The sequence below is a fragment of the Mesocricetus auratus genome, unplaced genomic scaffold (assembly GCF_017639785.1).
Source record: "Mesocricetus auratus isolate SY011 unplaced genomic scaffold, BCM_Maur_2.0 Super-Scaffold_2245, whole genome shotgun sequence".
Lineage (NCBI taxonomy): Eukaryota > Metazoa > Chordata > Mammalia > Rodentia > Cricetidae > Mesocricetus > Mesocricetus auratus.
Window position 1 is genome coordinate 50,741,532 of NW_024429180.1, and position 18,341 is coordinate 50,759,872.

At 46.6% G+C, this 18,341-nt stretch overlaps 1 protein-coding gene across 1 annotated transcript; it reads left to right on the forward strand.

Moving 5' to 3' along the window:
- The first annotated feature begins 8,184 nt into the window (after window positions 1-8,184).
- Window positions 8,185-13,495, forward strand: Polr3d (RNA polymerase III subunit D). The gene is made up of 9 exons (XM_005071000.4): window positions 8,185-8,320; window positions 8,538-8,707; window positions 9,315-9,358; window positions 10,393-10,544; window positions 10,686-10,810; window positions 11,503-11,671; window positions 12,006-12,271; window positions 12,434-12,586; window positions 12,737-13,495. Exons 2-9 carry the CDS (start codon window positions 8,543-8,545, stop codon window positions 12,857-12,859), a joined length of 1,197 nt encoding a protein of 398 aa, XP_005071057.1. The 5' UTR covers window positions 8,185-8,320; window positions 8,538-8,542; the 3' UTR covers window positions 12,860-13,495.
- The last annotated feature ends 4,846 nt before the right edge of the window (window positions 13,496-18,341 follow it).

Sequence of the window (18,341 nt, forward strand, 5' to 3'; positions counted from 1 at the left end):
CCTGAGGACTAGCCTTCCTGTACCAGAAGGCCATACAAGCTTCCAAAGGAGGGAAGCAGCCAACAGTGCTACTCAGCTATGGCACCCACGGAGCACAATGATCAGCATGGCACAAAAACCCTAAAGGTGCAGTAGTCAACACCATTCCTCGGTGGTGACCAAAAGCTCACTAACTGGACCTAAGGCTGGCTCAACAAGAGGGAAGTAATGTCTGGGTCTGGGAACCCAACTAACTATTTGGAGTTAGTGAAGTCGTGGATCTTAGAGGAGAATCTACAACCACCAATTTACTAAAGCAGCGTAATCCCTAACTACATTCTAATTACTTATTCTAATACCTACAGATAAGTGCAGTTCTCACCCCTCATCAAGGTAATTTATTCTTGCAATAGATGGGGACAACTCAGAAACCTACAATTGATCAAAATACAGTTGTGGAGCCCAATACCAGTTGATACATCTGTAGCACAACTCCTGTGCTGAAGACTTAGGGATCATTGTAGAAGAGTGGGCAGAAAGACTGTGAGAGTCAGAGGAACAGGGGTTTTACAGCGAAGCTACATCCATGAAGTCTTACCAACATGGCTGCCTAAATATGACCGGAACAAGGATGACACCAATAGACATATGAAAGAGAGAAAGTCCATGAGGTCCCCAGCTCCAGACAAAGAACTAGAGACAACTAAGGAATGCTCAGAGAAGGAGAATAGTCTTCCCCAAGGAAGAATACACCAATCTATTATTCAATACCAAATGGCCAAGGTCAGGTATGGTGCTGCACACCTTTAGTGCCAGCACTTGGGAAGCAGAGGCAGATAGATCTTTGTGAGTACAAGGCCAGCCTGGTCTACATAAAGAGTTCCAAGAAAGCCAGTGTTATATAGAGAGACCCCATCTCAAACAAACAACAACAACAAAAAACCAAACGATCAGAATTGAAATCATACATACAAGCAACATTATACAGACTAAGCAAGTTGTAGTTACAGATATAGGAACACACATCACTACCACTGATCAAACGTCGAGCCCTTGTCTACTAGCATCATGTATGAGGTCCTAGGTTTGATCTTAGAATTTCGAGTCAGAGAGAGAAAACATGAAAATATAACTCAAGCCGGGCGGTGGTGGCACACGCCTTTAATCCCAGCACTCGGGAGGCAGAGGCAGGCGGATCTCTGTGAGTTCGAGGCCGGGCTGGACCGACAGCCTCCAAAACAATACAGAGAAACCCTGTCTCGTAAAACCAAAATATATATATATATGTATATATATATATATATAACTCAAAAATAGCATTTACATATTTGTGTGTTTATTTCTGTGAATCTGGAGACTCAAATCCAGGGGCTTGTGTATACCACACATTGGCTTTATTCCAGGGGCTTGTGTATGCCACACAATGGCTTTACTCACCTGCCCCTGCCCCAGGCTGGAAATGGCTTTTATGTGAATGGTGTCAGAGTTAAATTTACCTCCTAAGAACAATCCACCTTTATATTTCTAACCACAGCCAGACTTGCTCCATAGTCTCAGCACAAACTGGAAGTCATTCATTCATTTTAAAAGGTCTGTTGGGCACTCATTATGCATCAGGCACTGTTGGAGGCAGGAGGAACAGGTGACAGACATCCTCCTCCCCCACCCCCTGCCCCCCAAGAAATTCTTCCCCTCGTGGGGCTTGTTTCCTGGCAGGAAGAAGACACATACATAAACAAGTAGATGCTATGGTCCGTTTTGGGGTGATAGAGAAAAATAAATCAGGAAACAGAAGGAGTCAGGGGAGGGATTTTTGCTTTGTTTTACAGTTTTAAATAAGGCCAGCAGAGAAGGCATCTGTGTGAGGTAACTGGGGGACAAGGAACCTGACCCCAGGGATGGGTGGGCCCATGCAGCATTCTAAGGGGGAAGAGCATGCTTCCTCAAGCAGAAGCCGACCAGGTATGTTCCAGCTGGGCCTCGGGTAGCAGGAACAATCAGTGAGGGACCCAATGGTAGAGGCCAGAGAGTGTGTGTGCTTGGAGAACCAGGTTATGCCGGCCAGGGAGGCCATCCTAAAGCAGCTCTTCTGAAATAGGCACCCACTGGGAAGTTTGAGCACAGAGGTGACCTGATGGGAACAATGTCACTTGTGCTGTTGAGATTAGAGCAGGAGGCCCATCTGTAAGGGAGTTCATCCAGGAAATTATTATAAGAGCCACCGACAGTGATGGTGGAGTGCACCAGAGAGTTGGGGATGTGTGGTAAGATTCTGAGAGAGTCTAGCATGCCTCAGGCCCTGGTTTCAATCTCCACTTTGGGGCTGGGGACAGATTTTCAGTGTAACTACTAGAGGGACATAGTTGTCACTTAGTAAAATGGGGGCACTTTGTAATAGTTTCAGGAGTATCTACAGTTTGGATGTGGACCTAGGTTTTAGATGCCGTCTTAGGGTTTCTGTTGCTGTCAAGAGACACCATAACCACTGCAACTTTTTTTCAATATTTATAAAGGAAAGCATTTAGTTGGGGATGGCTTACAGTTCAGAGGTTTAGTCCATTATTTTCATGGGGAGAAGCCTGGTGGCATGCAGGCACACGTAGTGCTGGAAAAATGAGCTGAGAACTCTACCTAATCTTGATCTACAGGAAACAGGAAGAGACTGCCACATGGGATGGGGCTTGAGACCTCAAAACCCACCCCACCCCCAGTGACACACCTCCTCCAAGGCCACACCTACTCCAGCAAGGTCACACCTCCTAATAGTGCCTCTCCCTCTGTATCAAGCATTCAAACACATGAGCCTATGGGGAGGTCAAACCTATTCAAACCACCGCAGATGCCAACAGACATCCGTGTGTCAGTGTGGATAGACAGATGCCCATATATGGGGCTAAGAGACTTCTCTGCTGGAGCCCTGAGAAATACATATAGTGTCTCCCTGGAAACAGATCAGGGCAGGGGAGAGGGCACTCATGCCATGGCACCCATGTGCCCACACTCACACAATAATGATCAAGATCAACAAGACAACGGTAATGGAGAAAGTGCAGGGAAAAGGATGGTTGAGGGAGGGGTCAGGACGGGACCCTGAGGACTTAATGTCTAGAAGTCAAGGCAAATTACGACGAACCAGTAAACTAACCGCCTGCAAGGGAAGCAAATGGATTAGGATAAGTAACAGAGAAAACAAGTCACAGCTTGAACTTGGGTAATGTTCTCATACCACACATTCCTTTTATTTTAAGGATATGTATTTAAAGATTTCTTACTTACTTTGCTTTTCTGATGCCCATTAAGAATTCACAGACATGTGGTTTTTAACAGAATCTGGCTATAACTTCTCAGACCAACTTTAGACTCCCCAAACAATGTTTGTTAGTTCATTACTTATCGTAGGAATGAGGATTATCTAGACTATGACATTCATGAGCATAACATGCAGTAAGAGGTTACTAGTAACAAAACTAGGTCTCCTAGGATCATATCTATTATGCAGGATTTAGCTAAAAATAACTTAAAAAGTTCCATTGAGGATAGATGAAAGAATCTAGCCCTCAATCTTTGGGAGAAGATGAAGAGAGAGGTATAGGAACAAAATGTTCAGAGTCTATTAGCTTAATTAAAGGAAGGCTGGAGAAAGTCCCCAGATATAATAATTAATGTGATGAAGTAATCTCTAAAATGTCATGGATATGGCTGGGATGTTGTTGAGCTGGTAAGATAACTTGCCTAGTATGCATAACGTCCTGGGTCACATTTCCATAAACCAGGCATGGTGACTGTCCTGTTTATGTTAACCTGAAACAAGCTAAAGTCATCAGAGGAGGGAATCTCAATTGAAAAAGGGTCTCTACAAGATCAGGCTGTAGGCAGGCAAGCCTATAGGACATTTTCTTAATTAGTGATTGATGCGAGAGGGCCCAGCCTGTTGTGGGTAGGGATACCCCTGGGATGGTGGTCCTGGGTTCTATAAGGAAGCAGGCTAAGCAAGCCATGGGAGTAAGCCAGTAAACAGCACCCTCCTTGGCCTCTGCATCAGCTTCTGTCTCCAGGTTCCTACACTGTTTGAGTTCCTGCTTTGGCTTCCCTCAATGGATTGTGATTCAGGATATATAAGCCAAATTAAACCATTTCCTCTCCTAGTTGCATTTGGTCATGGTGTTTCATCATAGCCATAGAAAAATAACTACGGCACACACTTATGATCTCAGTGTTTAGGAGGTAGAGTCAGCAGGACCAGAAATTCAAGGTGGTAAACGGCTACTTAACAAATTAGAGATCAGCCAGGAAACAGAAGACCATATATAAACAAACAGTATGTTAAATATCTGCATTCTGTCTGGAAATTCCACAAACATTACAAGAAAATTGACCATATATTTTGATTATATTCATTTCTCCCTTATCCTCTCTTGTTGCCTACCCCCCCATCTGTCTTAGGGTAACTATTGCTGTGATAAAAACACATGACCAAAGAAACTGGGGAGGAAGTTTATTCAGCCTATGCTTCCACATCATAGTTCACCATCAATGGAAGTCAGGATAAGAGCTCACACAGGGCAGGACCCTGGAGGCAGAAGCTGATGCAGAGGACATGGAGGGGTGCTGCTCACTGGCTTACTCCTCATGATGTGCTCAGCCTGCTTTCTTACAGCACCCAGGGTCACCAGCCCAGGGGTATCTCTACCCACAATGGGCTGGGCCCTCCCCCATCAATCACTAATTAAGAAGATCATCTACAGGCTAGCCTACAGCCCAACCTTATAGAGGCATTTTCTCAATTGAGGCTCCTCCCTCTCCAAGGACTCTAGCTTGTGTCAAGTTAACACAAAACTAGCCAGCACACTATCCCACTAATCCTCGTCTTCTTGAGTTAGCTGCCCTTCTGCATTTCTGTATTTGTGCATGTGACTCAATGAGCTTCATTAGGGCTGTTTAAAGGAACAGAAGCATATTATCAATGACCACACCACTGAAGAAACACGTCTTTTCTTTTTCCGTCAACTTTTAACTACTTGGAAAGTCCTCAAAGAGTGGGGATCCATGAGGCCCTCCTCTATTTTTTTAAGTTTTTTTTTCTTTTCCATTTATTTATTTGTATTTTACTTGCATTGGTATTTTGTCTGTGTGAGGGTATCAGGTTCCCTGGAACTGGAGTTTCAGACAGTTGTGAGCTGCCATGTGGGTGCTGGGAACTGAACCTGGATCCTCTGGAGCAGTCAATGCTCTTAATCTCTGAGCCATCTGTCCAGAACCTTTTCTGGGTTTTTGTTTGTTTGTTTTGTTTTGGAGACAGGGTTTCTCTGGGTAACAGCCCTGGCTGTCCTGGAAGTTACTCTGTAGACCAGGCTGGCCTCAAACTCACAGAGATCCACCTGCCACTGCCTCCCGAGTACTGGGACTAAAGGCATGCACCACCACCACCCAGCTGGCACCGTACTTTTAAAAGTGGGATTTATTTGTTCTTAATCTATGTATATGTTTTTGCTCACATGTATGCATGCTTGCTTTGAGCTTGCCAAGTACCCAGCGACCAAAAGAGAGCACCAGACCACCTGAAAATGGATTATAGACAGCTGTGAGCCACTGTTGGGAGCTGGGAACAAGAGCAAGAGCTCTTAATCATGGAAGCATCTCTCTAGGCCTCTACTGCAAATACTTTTTGAAAGTGATTTAGTAGTATCAATGATGAACTACAAAACACTCATCAAAAATAGTCTACCCACCGTAGAAGACACTTTGTTGTGTTTTCCCCCCCCAGAATCATACAATCATACATATCAACAGGTGTACTCTTTCCAGGGAAATGGCAATTTGTACTTACACAAAATTTTGTACATTTGCTCACAGCAACTTTATTCATAATAGACACAAACTAAACAACCCAGATGTTTTTCAAGGGATGGGATAAACCAAAGATATTCAGCAGAAAAAGGAACAAACCAATACTATGCACCACTTGGACAATGCCACAGAATTATGGGGATAAAAAAGCATCCACAGAGCCGGGCGTTGGTGGCGCACGCCTTTAATCCCAGCACTTGGGAGGCAGAGGCAGGTGGATCTCTGTGAGTTCGAGGCCAGCCTGGTCTACAAGAGCTAGTTCCAGGACAGCCTCCAAAGCCACAGAGAAACCCTGTCTTGAAAAAACAAAACAAAACAAAACAAAAAAAAGCAGCCACAGGAACTGAGCATGATGGCACATTCCTATAATTCTAGTACTGGGGAGGAAGAGGCAGACAGATCTCAGCAAGTTGGAAGTCAAGCCTTGTCTCTATAGTGAATTGCATGTCAGCCAGGTTAAGACCCTGTCTCAACAACAACAACAAAGAAAGTCACACATTGTATGGTTCCATTTCTAGGATTGTGTTTTGTTTTTTGTTTTTCGAGACAGGATTTCTCTGTGTAACAGCCCTAGGTGTCCTGAAACTAGCTCTGTAGATCCACCTGCCTCTGCCACCTGAGTGTTGGGATTAAAGGCATGCGCCCCCCACTGTCTGGCCTACAATATTTTTGAAATAACAAAATTATAGAAATGGAGACTAGCTGGGCAGTGGTGGCACAGGCTTTAATCTTGGTACTTGGGAAGCAGGGGCAGGAGGATCTCTGAGTTCAAGGCCAGCGTGGCCTACAGATCGAGTTCCAGGATGGACAGAGATATACAGAGAAACCCTTCTAGAAAAAAACAAAAGATAAAAAAAAAGAAAGAAAAAAGGGAGAACAGATTAGTGGTGGGAGGAGTGGGAGGAGAAGGCTGAGCAGCAAGGGAGGTTGTATCTAAAAGGTCAGCTACAGGGCTTCCTGTAATGTTGAAAATGTCTGTAAAAATGTCAGTATTCTGGTTTTGATCTAAGTGCTAGATCTTACTATTGGGGGAACAAAAGAAAGAGAACTCGGGCTCACTCTCCTGCACCATTGTCATCACCACCACCACCAATTGCAGTCATCATATGAAACAGGATCGCATTTTCTAATCCCAGCTGGACTGAATTCACAGAGACCGCCTGTTTTTGCCTCCTGAGTGCTGAGTTTACAGGCATGCACCAACATGGCTGGCTCTCCAAATCAGTTTCGCTTTCCTTTTTTTTTAAATAACTGTATATGTATGACCTCCAACTTACTTTTAAAATGTACATCTTCTGTTTCCTAGGCATATACTCTAAAAGGAAAAAAAAGGTTGAATGTATCCAATGTACAGTACAGTTATTTACAAGGTAATACCCATATAAATGAAGTGCCCAATCAGAGAAATCAATAAATTATATCCACCCACTAATCATTTGACACCACAACATGTGGCACAATATCACAATACATCACAAATATTTTAATACTGGCAGGAATACTTTCCTTCTCTTGAACCACATAACGTTGTTACTGCTTGTATTCGTATTGGGGGTGGTTGGAGTCTAACATTAAAGGGCTGGTTTTTTTTTCAGATTAAATTACAATCATTCCTTACCATGTAAGTTTTTTCACCTTGGATTGGTGATGCACACCTGTGATCCCAGCACTGAGGGGATAAAGAGACGGGACTACTACAAATTTGAGGCCAGCCTGGTCTACTTAAATTCCAGACCAGACAGGGTTATACAGCAGTGTCGTTTTACAATAAACAAGGAACGCCCCCCATCCCATCACCACAACCTTCCACTTGAAACGCAGAACTTTGGTTCCAGACTCTTCCCAGACTTTGACCGAGCAGTCATGAGCCCAGGTAAGGGAGAACTACTGGCTGCTCTGCTCAGCTGCGTAAAGGGTGACACGCCCCAGGACCCAAGGGACCGCAAGGAAGGCGCTGGCGAGCAAAGGGAAAGGCCCAGAGGTACAGTGACAACTCCAAGGTCAACGCAGAGAAGCTGCAGGCAGCCTTGGCATGAGGCTACTCCCTGTGTCCCCAGCCACGAGCGAGCGGCGACCCCACTGCCTCTAGAGGCTAAGCAGTGGGGACTCCACACTGCAGGTAGGCGACCTTGGAACCCCCCCCCACCGACCCTGAGGACCACGCCTTCATTCCCTGCAGGGGTCGAGACACGCCCCCACGAGTCACATCTCGGCATAGCGCACATCCCAGCCCTTTTCCCCCTTTTTTTCGCCCTCTCAACCCAGCTTTTCCCGACTCCGGGAAGAACCGGGAAGAGAAGGCGGAGGGTAGCGAGGCGCCGTCGGATAAATACTATGGTCCGGTCCCGCCCCTTTGATGTCACTTCCGCCCCGGGGCAAGATGGCAGCGCCCGGTCCCTGCCACGCAGACTTCCGCCTGGCGGGGAGAGCGGCTGTCCGTGGCGGGTCGTGTCGGAGGTGAGGTCGTGACACTCGGCGTGGAGCTTCAGCACAGGTGCGTCAGGCGGTCCCGGGAAGGGGGCTTGTGGCGAGTCCGAAGCCAGAGGTGGGGCGTTCCGGGGAGCCTCGCCACGTGGGACGGGGAGGAGCTGAGGCGCAGCGAGAGCGACGCACGGACGGGGTTGGGGGGGCGGGAGGCCGCGTGGGTCGGGTTCCGCCCAGGGTCCGCGCGTCCAGCCCTTGGAGTCACTTGGTTGCCCATTTTCCTGCAGACACCATGTCGGAAGGAAACGCCGCGGGCGAGCCCAGCAATCCTGGAGGGCCGCGACCCCTTCTCTCTGGGGGTCGGGGGCTGATCGGCCGGCGACCGGCACCACCGCTTACGCCTGGCCGCCTTCCCTCCATTCGCTCCCGGGACCTCACCCTTGGCGGAGTCAAGAAGGTACCTGCGCACTTGTTTGTACAGAAACCCAAGTACCTCGAGTTCCAAGCCGTAGGCATGTAACTCCTGATGTTTTTGTAGGGCCTACAGCATGTCAGCCTCTAAGGAGACCTTCGAGTCTAAGTGCTGGTACAAGATACTGAGATGGTTTCACATGCAATTAAAAGGTAGAGAAGCTAGTTAATTCAGGAAGTTCAAAAGTGCTTCTTGTGTTTTGGACACCTTGAAAAAAAATCCCATGAAAGTCAGGCTTTAATTTGCAGTTTTGAGTGTTCAGAGCTCTGTGGATGCCGGTACCAAAACTACAAATCTAGTATGTGATAACTCTGTAGTCACGACCTTAGCTGCTCTTTGTCCTCTCCCATTATGTACATAACTGTAGATGTAGTGAATAGTTCTGAGAGGAAAAGGCACAGTGACACAAGAATAAAGCTAATTAGCTTTGCCTTGGGTACTTCTGGTAATAGTATACCATGTCATCCGTGACTGGTCATTTGTGAGTGCTGACAGAGCTGTCTTTCTAAGCCTTCCCAGAATTGTTTCCCCAGTGAAACTAACTGGTCTGTATAGCACTTGGAAAATACTATTATTGTATTTTACTTTTCAGAAAACCTTCACCCCAAATATCATCAGTCGGAAGATCAAAGAAGAGTAAGTAGCTAGGCCTAATGAATACTTTACCCTGTATGGCTGTGACTTTAGGTGTGTGGCTCAGAAATTATAATTTATGCTGGGCGACTGTGGCACATGCCTTTAATCCCAGTACTTGGGAGGCAGAGGCAAGTGAACATCTGTGAGTTTGAGGCCAGCCTGGTTTACAGTGAATTCCAGGTCAGCCAAGGCTACACAGAGAGAAACCCTGTCTCAAAAAATGAAAAAAAAATTTAATTTATGTCATTAGCTTATTCACTGGTGGTTCTCCTTCATCCCAGATTAGGTAGAGGTACATTTGTTATCGAGACAGGGTCTCTCTTCTTGGCCCTGCATATCCTGGAACTGTTTTCTGTAGACCAGGCTGGCCTAGAACTCAGAGATCTGCTTGCTTCCAAGGTGCTTTGTATTAGAGGTTTTCTTTCTTCTTTTTAAAAATGTAATAAATAGCTGGGATAATCAACTTTCAGAGAGGGAAATTCTGGAGGTTTTAGTTCATGATCAAGTGCAGCGAGCACATGGCAGAGAGTATCTGAAGAAAGGAAAGGAAAACTTCAGGGGCTGGACACATCCAGCTCTTATAGTTGAGGCTGCCTCCTAACACTGTAAGGTGGAGCCGGGCGGTGGTGGTGTCGCATGCCTTTAATCCCAGCACTCGGGAGGCACAGGCAGGAGGATCTCTGTGAGTTCGATGCTAGGCTGGACCGACAGCCTCCAAAACAATACAGAGAAACCCTGTCTCTTAAACCAAAAAAAAAAAAAAATACTGTAAGGTGGAGCTAAGGTATTCACACTTGCCCTTAAGTTCCTCTTCGTCCCAGCCTTTCTGTTTCCAGGCAATGAAAAATAAAACAAAAATGCCACACTTGGGGCAAGCAGGTAAAGAGAAATGAAAGGCCCTGCTTTATGAAAGAAAAGCTCCCGCAAAGGATTGGGTATCCCTGGCTCACAGACTCAGCTCAGTGGGATGGAATGGGGTGGACAAGGAAGGTTAGTTTTCTGAGGCAGCCTCCTTTATCTGTTCTCGATTCCAGACCAAAGGAAGAAGTAACCACGAAGAAGGAAAAGCGTGAGCGGGATAGAGACCGCCAGCGTGAGGGTCATGGACGGGGACGTGGCCGCCCAGAAGTGATCCAGTCCCATTCTATCTTCGAGCAGGGCCCCGCAGAAATGATGAAAAAAAAAGGTACCCAGAAGGGATCAGTTCTGGATTTCAGTTCAGGTTGCCGGAGAAGGCAAAGCAATGGATTCTACATTCCCAATTTGGTTTTCCTTGCTGTTGCTGTCTTCCTTATTTATCCCTAGTGAACAGGATGATTTCCCACAGGGAACTGGGATAAGACAGTGGATATGTCAGACATGGGACCTTCTCATATCATCAACATCAAAAAAGAGAAGAGAGAAACAGATGAAGAAACCAAGCAGATCCTGCGTATGCTGGAGAAGGATGATGTAGGTACCAGAAGTCTGGAGGACAGGTGTCTAAGGCCTTCTCAGACCACCAGCCCTCAAATCATGACACAGAGACTTTCTGTTAGTAATGAGTGCTCAGCCTTAGTTTAGCCTTGTCCCACTAGCTCTTATAACATTTATTAATCTGTTTCTCTTCATGGACGTTTCTGCCTTGGGGCCTTTTACCTTTCATTCTGTATGTCCTACTTTTCTTGCTTCCTCTGTGTGTCTTGTCTGGCGTCTCTCTCTTTCTCCCTCCTTTTCTCTTCCTCGCTTGGATTCCTCCTCCTTCCTGCCCACCAGCCCCACCTGTCCCTCTACTGCCTAGCTGTTGGCCATTCAGCTTTTTATTAGAACAATCAGGTGCCTTAGGCAAGCAAAGCAGCACACCTTTACATGGTTAAACAAATGCAGCACAAACAAATACAACAAGTCTTTATGTAGTTAAAGTAATATTCCACAACAGACAGGCTTCTTTGTAGCTACTAAAGCGGGGTTTTAGGGAGCCAGGTCAGGGAATGCGGGGCTCACTGATGTCCTGGAGCTATTGGTTACAGAAGCCCTAGAGTGGGACTGGGGATGTAGTTCGGTGGTCAGAGTGGTGTCTCCATGTGGGAGGCCCTAGATTTAGCCCTTAGTAACACACGCACGCACAGATGTTGACATTCTATGTGACTTCGACTCTTTGGCAGTTCATCGACGACCCAGGGCTCAAGAACGACACACGGAACATGCCCGTGCAGCTGCCACTGGCTCACTCAGGGTGGCTTTTTAAGGAGGAGAGTGAAGAGCCAGATGCTAAGCCTTTTTCAGCTGCCGCTAAGGAAGAAGACATGGAAGTGGACGTGCCCTCTGTAAAAGGTAACCCTGGCTGCGCCCAGGAGCCCTCACGTCACCGCCAGGACCGCTGCTCACCGTCACCACCTCTTCATTCCCACTCGGAAGCATGGGCACAGAACACAGACAGCCCGTCTCCTCAGAGTTCATGGCATTGTGTGTCAGTACACTTGGCCTCAGCGGTCCCATTTCAGAGAAGTCGAACACCTCTTGGATTTCTTTCTCCTCTTTATATGTAACTGAGTTCCCCAGCCTCTTGGCTGAGCAATGGTGGAACACATGTGTAAAGGGTTGGGAACGGTGAGCTGACTCGGTGGGCGATTACTTGATGTCTTTTCCTTTATCTCACTTTGGGCAGTGAAAGAGGAGCCACGGGATGAGGAAGAGGAGGCCAAGGTGAAGGTCCCTCCCAAAGCAGCCAGGAAGACTCCTGGTCTCCCAAAGGACGTGTCTGTTGCAGAGCTGCTCAGAGAGTTGAGCCTTGCAAAGGATGAGGAACTGCTGTTCCTTCAGCTGCCTGATACCCTACCTGGGCAGCCGCCCACTCAGGACATCAAGCCTATCAAGACAGAGGTGCAGGGCGAGGATGGACAGATGGTAGTTATAAAGCAGGAGAAAGACCGGGTATGTTCAAGAGTGAGTTCTGAGGAGATTCCAGGCTGATGGCTCCAGCACACGCCCTTGTCACAGAAACTTGTGCTGCTGGTGCCTTTCTCTCTGGGAAACAGAATGGGGTTCCTTCATGAACGTAGTTGCCTGCTGTCTATCTACTGCCTCTCTCCACAGGAAGCCCGGTTGGCAGAGAATGCTTGTACCTTGGCTGACCTGACAGAAGGTCAAGTGGGCAAGCTGCTCATCCGAAAATCGGGGAAGGTACAGCTCCTCCTGGGCAAGGTGACCCTGGATGTAGCCGTGGGAACAACCTGCTCTTTCCTGCAGGTGCGACCCCTGTGGCGACGCTGGGGCCGGGGAGAGGCTTTGGGAAGTGTTAAGCAGCTGGTGCTGAGGCTGTGAGGGCAGCTCATGGGTCTCAGGACTGAGAGCCGAGTTGGGTGTGTGGTCCTTACTCCTGTCTCTGTTGAATGGCAGGAACTGGTGTCGGTGAGCCTTGGAGACAGCAGGACAGGGGAGATGACAGTCCTGGGACATGTGAAGCACAAACTTGTATGTTCTCCCGATTTTGAGTCCCTCTTGGATCACAAACACCGGTGAAATGAACAGATGGAGGAGGATGGTGACTGCCCACGACTGCTGCCTGCTCCAGACGTTTTGTTCTCGAACCCATGTAGCCCAGAAGGGACCTGGTTAGTCCACCCACTGCAGCCTTTGGCAGCTGTGGTTCCAGTTCCTCCTGATTAGGGCCCATGCTGCGCCACCTACCCCCAGCAGCTGTGAATGGCACAGTGACCTTCCCACAGCATGAGTATGGACGGTACATCCTCGCTGGGACTTGACCCTGCTAATTTATTTTTTATTTATGTCTTAATCCCCACTACTAATTGCATCCTCCCAAGGTAGGATGGGGCAGGCTTCTTGTTGGGGAACCATGGGCTACAAGTAGGGAAGGGGAGGTGTTCAAGCAGGTAGGAAAGAATAGGGGTAGAGTTTGAGACTAAAGACTCAGTCCCAGCTCACTGGTTCTGTGCTTTTAAACAAACTACCTAAACTTTCTGAGCCTCATATTCTTCATCCAACAAACACGAGAATAATACCTACCTCGAAGGGTTGGTGTGAGGATCAAATGGAATATTGTAGCTGGGAACTCCTTGCACAAGACCAGGCATACATTTGTGTGTGTGTGTGTGTGTGTGTGTGTGTGTGTTTTCAATAAATGTTAGTTTCCCTTTCCTTTGCTTGGTCATTTTCTTTTTTTTTTTTTTTTTTTTTTTTTTTGGTTTTTTGAGACAGGGTTTCTCTGCATTGTTCTGGAGGCTGTCCTCGAACTCACAGAGATCCGCCTGCCTCTGGGATTAAAGTGCTGGGATTAAAGGTGTACACCACCAATGCCAGGCATTGCTTGGTCATTTTCTAAACATGCAAATGAACATCATACTCTGAAGGAGTAACTGGTTCTACTCACATCCTACTTTTGTGACTTCGTTGCTTTTTACTTTTTTTTTCCGTGCTGAGCCTAGGATCTGGAGCATGCTGGACTCTACCACCACCGAGCCTCAGCGTCCAGCCCTCAATCCTTATTCTGCATCTCATTCCCACCCTAGGCTGATACCATGAATGTTCATGTCAGCTCTTCTGTACCTCTTATCCCCTGCTGTTTTAGCCACCTGCTTCCTGTTGGAAGAAATTAGAGGCTCCTTCTGGCACCCTAAAGGCTTTTAGGTGATGAAGTGGGCTGAGACTCTCCTGTGGTGAGTGGCTAATAGACTAACTTCCATAAAGGTATTTTTCAAAAAGAAACATCTGACCACAGAATTCCCATTGCACTACATCCAGTAGTGCTTAAAATAACAAACGATCTTGGTGGCATTGGGATTGACCCTTGATTGATGAGACCTTCTTTAGAAGCTTGGCATCTGAGAGGTTCCCTTCTGCCTTCTAGCGTCACCAGGTGTGCTGTTCAGCATGTCCTGCCTGGTTCCCACTGCCATGCTTACTGCTGCCGACCTTGCTTCATTCGTGGTGCCTGGAAGAACATCTCTCTTCCATGTCAGTAGGACTGGAGCATATTCAAGTTGGAGCACTCCCCTGTCAAAGTCTTAGCATGTAGCATCTATACTGATGAACCCCATGGTGAGGACTCCCAGGTGGCCCTAGAACCTCTGGGTACTTCTTCCTGTAGTCTCCCTTTTCTTTCTCCTTCTCTAGCCTATTTATTGAGCACCGCAGCAGCTTTTCCTACAGCTCTCTCAGGCTGCCCAGTCAGCTGTGTGAAGGGATTGAATCTTTAGTGGCCCCATTGTCCTGGAACCATTGGGTGACGGTATTAGTCTTCATAAAGAACGGGAGGAACGGGTTCCTTGGGAGTGTGTGCCATGGAAATTCTGTCTGGTCTAAGACAGCTTCGATTATCTCTGGGCTCCAGGCTTTTGTGCTTTTAAATATGGCCCTTGAGTCTCTGTGGGATCCTCTCTTGTAATTCAGAACCCTCCTCCTCTTGGTGGTGTAATCCAATGACCTTGTGTCTTTAGATGTTTGCTGTTTTGCAATCCATAGTTTTGGGAGAATTCTTTTTCTTTTCCTTCCTTCCTTTTTTTTTTTTTTTTTTTTTTTTTTTTGAGACAATTTCTCTATATAGCTCAGTCTGGCCTCAAACTTTCAACCTTGTCCCAGCCTCCTGAGTGCTTTAATTACAGGCATGCAGCAACCATGGGCTGCACCTTTGAGTTGAATCTTCCCAGAAGAGTATGTAACACCTTTGTATTTACTTTCAAATGGCTTAACAGTGACACTTTGACTGTGTCAGCTCTCACACCTGTCTCTAAGTTCCACATGCACCAGAGCTCGTCCATGGGTACAAGGCTGGGAAGTGAGGCAAGTCTGCTCTCTTGGCTGAGCCTCTGAAGCGAAGCATCCATTTCTACCAGCAAATATGTGAAAATAACGGGCTGGGAAGGCAGTTCATACACGGGTGCAAATGAATGCAAATGTATTACTACCTGCATCTGTGTGTGTATATGTTGTGTTAGAAACAGAAAGAACGATAGACTTGTTCATTTCTTTGCGTAAGCAACTTCAGTAGATTTCAGACAGGCTTGGAGTGGCCTTCAACTCGAGAAACCATGGGGAGAAAAAAAAATCACTTGTCCTCACTCAGTTTATTTTACTTTTTTAAAAGAATGTTATCATAGCTCTTTTTATAGTGTTGCTTTTTTTAATTAAAAAGGATTACTTTATGAGTTGGGGTTCATACATGGGGAGGTCAGAAGACAATTTGAGACAGGGTTTCTTTTTTTCTTTTTTTTTTTTTTTTTTTTTTTTTTTTGGTTTTTACGAGACAGGGTTTCTCTGTATTGTTTCGGAGGCTATCGGTCCAGCCCGGCCTCGAACTCACAGAGATCGGCCTGCCTGTGCCTTGCAAGTGCTGGGATTAAAGGCGTGCGCCAGCACAGTTCTGCTGCTTTTAATGTGGGTTCCAGGGATAGACTTCAAGTTATGAAGCGCAGCAAGTCTTTTTACCCAGTTCCCTAGTTTGCTTTTAATTTTTAAAAAAGGTATGTGGGGCTGGAGAGATGGCTCAGCCGTTAAAGGCTAGGCTCACAACCAAAAAATGTATGTGTACCGAGTACATGCCTAGTGTCAGCAGAGGTCAGAAGAGAACATGAGATATGGGCGATTGTGAGCCACCATATGGGTGCTGGGAACCAAACCCAGGTCTACTGCAAGAATAAACGCTCTTCATCTCTGAGCCATCTCTCCAGTTCCACCCCCCCCCCATCATGTTGCTTTTAGATTAGAATGAAAGTAAAGAATTTGAGTCCCAGATAGATAGGTTCCAGTAGCAGACACTTGTGGTCAGCAAGTTTTTATTAAGCCAGTCTATTCATAAGCATAAAAAGGCATGGAACCCTCCTGTGATTTCTGCATCCTTTCCAAGTCTCCTGAGTTATTCCACTTCAGCCACACAGACCTTGCTGCCCTGTCACATAGTGGTAGGCTGTACCTCCCCCCCCATGTCTTTTTCCCAGGTCTAGACTCAACTTTCCCCAGATGTTCTAAGTCTTACTTCTGAAACCCTTTGGTTGTCTGAGACTCCCGGGCCACACTACATGAATTAGCAACTCTTCAGTGCTCTCCCATTGCTGCCAGGGTACTAGAGCCAGAGGGTATGAGTTTGAGGCTAGCCTGTGCTGCACAGTTCCAGGTAGATCTGGCCTATACAACAAGGCTTTATTTCAGAAGAGACAAAAAGAAAACTCACATTTCTGGTGCTTTTTACTTCTCTTTCCCGCTTCCCTCTACCCCATTTGTCGCCCCATGATACTTTCACTTTTTAGCTGATACTCCCATAGAATATGACTGTAGAGCACAGCTGAATCTTGTGCATAGGCGATATTTTAGTACATAAAATAGTCTCTTGCACATAATAGCCAGCCAGTAAGTTCTGGTTGAAAGAATCAAGAAATAACTATTATGTGCAAATTGCATGTGTTCTAGTTAACACCTACATCTCTAAGCAAATGTGTGAGAAAATTGATCCAACTGTAATATCCTTCCCTCTTCCAGGAAGAAGGAGTCAGGCCAACCCTGTGGGCTGGGCTTCGAGCAGGTTCCGTGTACTGCTTTGTGGCTTTCCCTTGTGGGTGTACAAACTGTATACTTGTTTTCCATTAATGTGTCATGTGCTCATAAATGTCAGAGGAATCATGGCAATTGCTTCATACAGACTTGTGTTCCCATCTTTGGGACTCTACAGCCCTAATAGTGAGATAACTTCAGTCTTTGGTTGGCTCTTTGCTGCCTAGCATGATTAAAGGGAAGTAGCCTCCACAAGGTGGTAGTTCTATGGTGGGGTTGGGATTTGCTGCTTCTAGGATGGGAATATTTAATACATCTCTTTTTTTGAACGTCCCCTGTAGAAAAAAGCTAACTCCTCATTTGCCTCAGCTGGGATTAGAGGCCGTGCACAACCAGTCTCAGCTGACATAACCTGTTTGAAAACAACTCTTGAGATTGCTTCTCAGTTCTCATTAAAACAACACCTGGGATGAGGGTAGTGGTGTGCCTCAGTGGGTAAAGGACCTATTGTCTAGCCTCAAGTCTAAATTTAATCTCCTTCATGGTAGAATGAGAGAGGACCAATTGTGTAGTTCTCTGACCTCCACACATGTGCCATGGTGTATGCACACACATAAATAAAAAACGCTTGGCAGAGTGATCCAACTTGTACCCATCAAGGCCTCATGACAGATGCTCCCCTTTTGAGGTGGGCTAACTGATTCAGCATCTGGCATGTGTGTAGGGCTAACCACCTTTCGTGTCACAGTACTACAGTGTATTGCATTCACTGGCCTGACATTCAGCTCTGCTGACATGGGGGCTGGGAGCAGGGATAGCTGTTGTTCCTTCGGTCAACTTTATCCTCTGCTCCACAGCCCAAAGCAAAGTCGATGGATGACTCACAAAGCTCCCAATTGACAGAGGTTTCCTTATATGCTAGGCCCTGGTTCACTGATGTTTGCTAAGCTGAAACCAGCGGTGTTCCCAAGGGCTGTTAAGGCAGCATCCTCACCAGATGAATGGCATGGAAATTGGATGTGTTTGCTCCTCCACTCAATGGACAGAACTCAAAGCTGTTCTCACTGCACTGGCCAATACTATTTTTACTGATTCCTGACTGTTGAAAATAGCCTATGTGTTTTGTGCCATTTGGAAAACTACAGACTGGCAGGTTAGAGATTTCCCTTCTTGGAACCATGAAACAAGGAAACAAAGCTGATAGAACCAGTTGGGTCAATCATAGAGATGCCGATAGTGAAGGTTCATTCTCTAATGAAACCAACTGGAATTGGCATCGGCTAAAGCTGTACCTCCTTGGTTGCCACCTTTGCTACTTGGATTCCTTGTGCCCTAGACATGACAGCACACCCATCACCATAGACTGAGGACCCACAGCTAAAGGACCCATGTCCCACATGCACAAGCAGCTACTGCACAGACCCAGCCACAACTAATAAAAGTTAAACTGCCAGCCTGGCATAGCAACATATTCCTGTAATCCAAGCACTTGGGAGCCTGA